Genomic DNA, 6729 nt, shown 5'->3' on the forward strand with positions numbered 1-6729 from the left:
AGGGGGAAAAGGAGAGAAGAACCGAGAGGGATAGGGAATATTTTTTTTTCGATTTTCTTTTTTCTCTGCCCCAGTCCGAGAGAAGGAGAGAGTGAGGAGTGGAGAGTTTTTTTGTTGTGTCCTCCTTTTTTTCTTGTTCTTGTCTGGAGACCAAAAGAAAGAAAGGGCCGAGAGAGTTAATTGTGGGTGGCGTATTAGGTTGGCCAAAATGATGATCTTCTCCCAAAATGACAAGATGGATCTCTGAGATAACATGATGGATTTTTCACCAAAATGAGAAGAAAGACCCGTGAGAATGGAGTGTAAAAATGGGTTAAGTGTATTTGGTGGGGAAAATGATGAAATGTGTAAGCTTAGTAATAATTGATTGTGATTTGTGATTTTTGATTTTTTTGATTTTTTTTTACTTTTCTTTTCTTTTTTTTTTAAAGATAAATCTACACAAATGAGACAAAATATACTTAAAAATGCAGGAAAATAAATGACTTATCAAATAGAAAATATTCAAGAAAACATAAAATTTGACAAAAATTTGGTAAAAATTTGGTGTCTACAACTTGCCCCTCTTTGTCTAGAGTTTCAAAGAAACTCAAGACAAAAACGTAGACACCAAAATTGCTTTTCTATTTCTTCTAACTGCACCTAAGCTAAAACAGCAAGCCAACACTTGGCTATAAATATTGAGCAAAGGGATGCTGTAATATTGTAGAAAACGTGACCGAACTCATGTAGAGTTGCCTACGTATCCCGCCATGGGAATCAGGTCAAACGTAGTTTAAATACAAGCGAACCCCAATGAAACAAGTACATTGACCATCTGTGATCTTTACAAAAATCGAAAAGGTCTGAATTCTCAGAACTTCTAACATGAAATACAAAATGAATGATAAAACACAATTATTAATCAAATAATCAAGAAACACAGTCAGTGGGATAAAACTCGAGTCTGCCGAGGTTGGAGGGATAAAATCCATGCCCAACGAAAATAAAAATGGTCAGTGGGATAAAACCCGAGTCTGCCGAGGTTGGTGGGATAAAATTCAAGCCCAACGAAAATTAAAAAAAACGGTCAGTGGGATAAAATCCGAGCATGCCGAGGTTGATGGGATAGAACCCAAACCCAACGAAAATAAAAACGGTAGAAATGAAAACACAAATTCTATGCTTTCGAACTGAAAGATCAGACTACATGTTGCTTAAAGGGTAATAAAACAAGAAAACTTATCTGGTGGACTTGCAACTCTTTTGATTTTTCAAACTTTAAAAGAAAGGGAATAATGATTTTTTCTTTCCTCGAAAATGTATAGCAAAACTTGGAACTCAATCCTTTTATCGTTTGCCCCAGTGTGAATCATGCTTAACTAACCCAGTATTGTGTCACATAATTTTTCTTCAAAAAAAAAAAAGAAAAAAAGGAAAAGAAACAATCGTGACAGAAACACTACCACCACCATGTGATCCTTTTGCCTTGAGAGCCGTGTAAACATGAGTTTCAATATCGATAAATTGCTTCTTTAGGTTCGGTCGACAACCTCTTCAGAATCTTTGCAACCGTCAAATGTCAGTCATCCAGACTTGTTACCATAAGATCCTCAATTTCATGACCCTTTTGGGATAAATTATAGGGGATTGTCTTTTGAGTGAGACCCAATAAATGAGAAACATAAATAATTAAAAAATGGTATTATTCATCATGCAATAATGCTAATATGAAATAACTAATGATACAGAATGAATAAATAAAATAGTGAATAAAATAGTAAAACAAAATTGGTGAATTTTTTGAATATAGGTCCAAGAATCGAAAGTTGGATTCATATTTAGAGGACGACCTTTGATGAGGAAAAATGCTCCATCTGACCCCTTTGACGTCATCCATTTTGGAATTCATTGTCGACAAAAGAACAACAGTATGAAAGAGACCCAAATCAACATAGTCACCAGCTTTCAGACCTCAGCATCTTCTTCTTTGTTGCTGATCCTCTTATATTCCAAAACCCTACCTCAGCGCCATTTCGGGTTTTCACTAAGGTTACCCCCACCCCATTTCTTTTTTTTTTGTTTTTTTTTTATCCTTCTCTTTTTTTTCATGTTCTTTCTTTTTCTCTTTTTTTCCGTTCTTTTTTTTTTTTAGAAGGTGCCCTTTCGGGTTTTCTTTTAGAGACATAGACAAGACAATTTTAACCCCAACTGGATCAATCCAGTCATATTCTGATATTAAGTAGCATCAGTGAGACAATTTTCTCTGACATATTTCAGAAAGATTGTATTTACATCATTTGCCAATTGATTAAGAAAAAAAAAATTTCCAAAATACTGCAAAAGATAAAAGTCGGCAATTTTTGTTCCTGTGATTAGGATCGGATAGAGTAGTAATGGAAGGGTTAAGACTTGAAACGCTTGGCAGCGAATCATATGATGGGTTTGCAATCATTTGATATAACATTCTTTCAAAACTTTCCCCGATCTAGGGTGAGAAAAAGATAAAATTGCCCCAGTTTAATTCTGAATGAATTTCTCTATTTTCTTTTTCCTCTCTTTTTTTTCTTTTTCTTCTTTTTTTTTCTCTTTTTATTTTTTTTTAAAAAAAAAACAAAATTGCCCCAGTATGGGGTTAGTGATCTTAAGGGACTGCCCAAACGAAAAAGGAAGGTGGTTATGAAAAGTCAAAAGGGAAAATAAATTAGGGATAGAATAGCGAAATGAAAAAATGAGAGAAAGTATGCCTTAAATCAATCTCTTGCAGTATTTTTAAAGAAAATTTTTTTTTATAATCAAATGAAAAACTTTTTGCACATGTCTGCATTGATTAGTTGGGGAAAAACTTGACCATCCATTTCTATAAGGATGAGCGCTCCTCCGGATAGCATTTTCTTAACAACGAACGGTCCTTGCCAATTGGGAGCAAACTTCCATTTAGCCTCATCTTGCATTGGAAGAACCCGTTTTAAAACCTTATCTCCAACATCAGACAAACGGGGCTTGACTTTTTTGTTGTAAACCCGGGCCATTCGTTGCTGATAACATTGTCCATGACAGATGGCATTCAATCTTTTTTCATCAATCAGAGACAACTGCTCCTGACGTTCTCTGACCCATGCAGCTTCTTCTATTAGGGCTTCTATCAGAATGCGTAAGGAAGGAATTTCAATTTCTGCAGGCAGTACTGCTTCCATTCCATACATAAGAGAGTAAGGAGTTGCACCAGTAGAAGTTCTGATAGTAATTCTGTATGCCATCAATGCGTAAGGCAGCTTCTCATGCCAATCCCGGTGTACTTCAGTCATCTTACGAATGATTTTCTTCAAATTCTTATTTGCGGCTTCGACGGCTCCATTCATCTGAGGCCTGTAAATGACAGAATTTCGATGTCTGACCTTGAACTATTCACATAATCCATCCACCATATCGTTGTTGAGATTTTCGGCATTATCAGTGATCAACGTCTCTGGTACTCCAAAACGACAGATGATATTATTTCTCAAGAAATTCGACACCACTTTTTTAGTCACATGTTTATAGGACGCGGCCTCAACTCACTTGGTGAAATATTCAATTGCCACTAAGATGAATCGATGCCCATTTGAAACAGGAGGATCAATAGTTCCGATCACATCCATTCCCCAGATCGAACATGGCCATGGAGCAGTCATACTATGCAGTTCTGTAGGAGGAGCACGTATGACATCACCATGCATTTAACATTTAACACACTTTCTAACAAAATCTACATAGTCATGCTCCATGGTAAGCCAAAAATATCATGTTCTTATGATCTTCTTAGCCAGTAGATGCCCATTCATGTGTGGCCTACAAACCCCGCCATGCACTTCCTTCATCATATAATCGGCTTCCCCTTCATTGATGCATCTCAGAAGACCCAAATCAGATGTTTTCTTGTATAGCACTTCTCCATTCAAGAAGAATCTTGAAAACATTCTGCGTAAGAAACTTTTTGCAACAGAATCAATAACAGGAGGGTAGGATCCCGTTTCATGAATTCCTCAATATCATTGTACCAGGAGCGACCATCAGTGACCCTTTCCGTAACCAGACAATGCGCTGGCCTATTCTGAAACTGAATCTGTATAGGTTCAATCACCAGTTCATCTGGATGTTGGATCATCGAAGACAGAGTAGTTAGGGCATCAGCAAAGGCATTACGAGTACGGGGAATATGTCTGAGTTCCAAATTCCTGAATTTGCTGGCCAAACTAAGCAAGTTACAATGATACAGCATAATTTTTGAATCCCGAGTTACCCACTGCTTAAGCGTCTGGTGCACAAGTAAATCGGAATCACTGAATGCTATCAGGTTCTTGATCTCCATGTCCAACGCCATTTTCAATCCAAAAATACAAGCTTCATACTCGGCCATGATGTTGGTACAAGAAAACCGTAATTTGACAGTGGCAGGATAGTGTTTCCCTTCAGGTGATACTAAAATCGCTCCAATTCCAGCTCCGAAAGAATTTGACGCACCGTTGAAAAATAAACTCCATCCATGATACTGCTCACTCATGTCCTCAACTGCTCTAACGAACAGAATTTCCTCATCAGGAAAATAGGTATGTAATGGCTGGTAATCATCATCTCTTGGATTTTCTGCCAAATGATCTGCTATGACTTGACCCTTGACTGCTTTTTGTGTTGTGAAGACAATGTCGAACTTGAAAAGGATCATTTACCACTTAACCATACGTCCCGTGGGCATCAACTTTTCCAACAGGTATTTTAGAAGATCAGAACGGAAAATCAAGTGGTATAACCGAGCAAATAATGTCTCAGCTTCTTAGCTGCACATGCTAAAGCACAACAACTTCTCTCAAGAAAAGAATAGTTAGCCTCATATGCTGTAAATTTCTTACTCAGAAGTAGATGGCTTGCTCCTTTCTCCCAAATTCATCATGTTGTCCCAGAACGCATCCAACAGCCTCATCAAGAACAGACAAATACATAATCAGAGGTCTCCCTGACTGAGGTGACACTAAGACCGGAGGATTTAACAAGTAATTTTTGATCTTATCAAAAGCTTGCTGACAATCTTCATTCCAATCCATCGGCTCGTTCTTTTTCAACAGTTTGAACAGAGGCTCACAGGTAGAGGTTAACTGTGCAATGAATCGGCCAATGAAATTGATCTTTCCAAGAAAACTCTTCACATCTTTTTAACTTTTTGGAATGGGCATATCTCGAATTGCTTTTATTTTCGCAGGGTCAATCTCTATACCCTTTTGGCTGACAATAAAACCCAATAACTTACCAGCCGGAGCTCCAAAAGCACATTTCGCAGGGTTCAACTTCAAATTGTACTTCCTCAATCTTTCAAACAGCTTTTTTAAATCAACCAAATGGTCCTCAACCTTCTTGGAATTTCATTATGATATCATCCACATAAACTTTCATCTCTTTGTGGATCATGTCATGGAACAGGGTAGTCATTGTCCTCTGATAAGTGGCTCCAGTATTTTTCAACCCGAAAGGCATCACTCGATAACAAAAGGTTCCCCATAGGGTGATAAAAGAGGTTTTTTCTCTGTCCTCTTCTGCCATTAAGATTTGATGATATCCAGCAAAACAATCACCAAAAGATTCAATTTCGTGTCCAGTAGTATTGTCCAAAAGAATATGAATATTTGGCAAAGAAAAATCATCTTTCGGACTGGCCTTATTCAGATCTCTGTAATCAACAAATACTCGCACCTCTCCAGATTTCTTAGGCACTGGCATAGGATTCAATAGCCACATGGGATAATGAGATACCATGATTATCTTAGCATTGAGCTGTTTCACAATTTGTTCCTTTATCTTGAGACTCATTTCTGGTTTGAATTTACGTAGCCTCTGCTTTATGGGTAAAAAATTTGGATCAGTTGGCAACCGGTGAACCACTATGTATGTAGAGATCCCTGGCATATCATCGTATGACCATGCAAACACATCTTGAAAAAGCATTAAGAATTCAATCATTTTCTCCTTCTGTTTCTTATTCAAATGAATGCTGACTTTAACTTCTTTAACCTCCGTCTTAGTGCCAATATTGATGATTTATGTTTCTTCTAAGTTGGGTTTGGGTTTCTCTTCATACTATTTTAAATCTCTTGAAATAGACTCAAATTCTTTCTCAGTATCGCTCTCGTTTTGAATTTCAGATTGCATGATTTCAAATTCATGAGAGATATCGAGGTTGCAGCCATCGAATTCCAAAATTGTAACATCCAAAGGATCAGAGGGTTTTATTTGTGACCATCTGAAAATAGAATAGAACGTAAGTAATAAATAAATAGCAAATACTGGAGAAATCTTTCATTTCATTAAATTCAAAATCTATCGAGACTTCACAAAAAGACAAACATACAGACATGATTGCTATTTAAAAACATATTTAACCCAAACCTTTATTTCCATTTCAGCAATTTCCTTGGACGAAACAAGCTATATTAACTGAAACAAGAATAAAGGTTTTTTAAAAAAATGAAAGCAATTTCTTTTAACAAAAGATCCAGACTACCGTCCTATCTGGATATGATCTAGACAAAAGACAATCCCCTTAAATTTACCGAAATTCCCTTCGAGAGGGAAGATAATCAGCAGTCCAATTCTGAATAACTCCTTCAATGATTGGCAAAAATTTTGCATTCTCTGATGGCTCCTCCTCACAAGTGGCCCCGACAAATAGTTGAGACAGGTCCACTTCAATCTGCTCCACAGGATTCTTCGTTTCTGGCA

At 37.0% G+C, this 6729-nt stretch overlaps 1 protein-coding gene across 1 annotated transcript; it reads right to left on the minus strand.

Moving 5' to 3' along the window:
* Positions 1-2774: 2774 nt before the first annotated feature.
* LOC113774199 lies at positions 2775-3287 on the minus strand. Its single transcript, XM_027318761.1, has one exon. The coding sequence runs from the start codon at positions 3285-3287 to the stop codon at positions 2775-2777; it is 513 nt and encodes a 170-aa protein (XP_027174562.1).
* Between the last annotated feature and the right edge of the window lie 3442 nt (positions 3288-6729).

This window comes from Coffea eugenioides, chromosome 6, assembly GCF_003713205.1.
Source record: "Coffea eugenioides isolate CCC68of chromosome 6, Ceug_1.0, whole genome shotgun sequence".
Taxonomy (NCBI): Eukaryota; Viridiplantae; Streptophyta; class Magnoliopsida; order Gentianales; family Rubiaceae; genus Coffea; species Coffea eugenioides.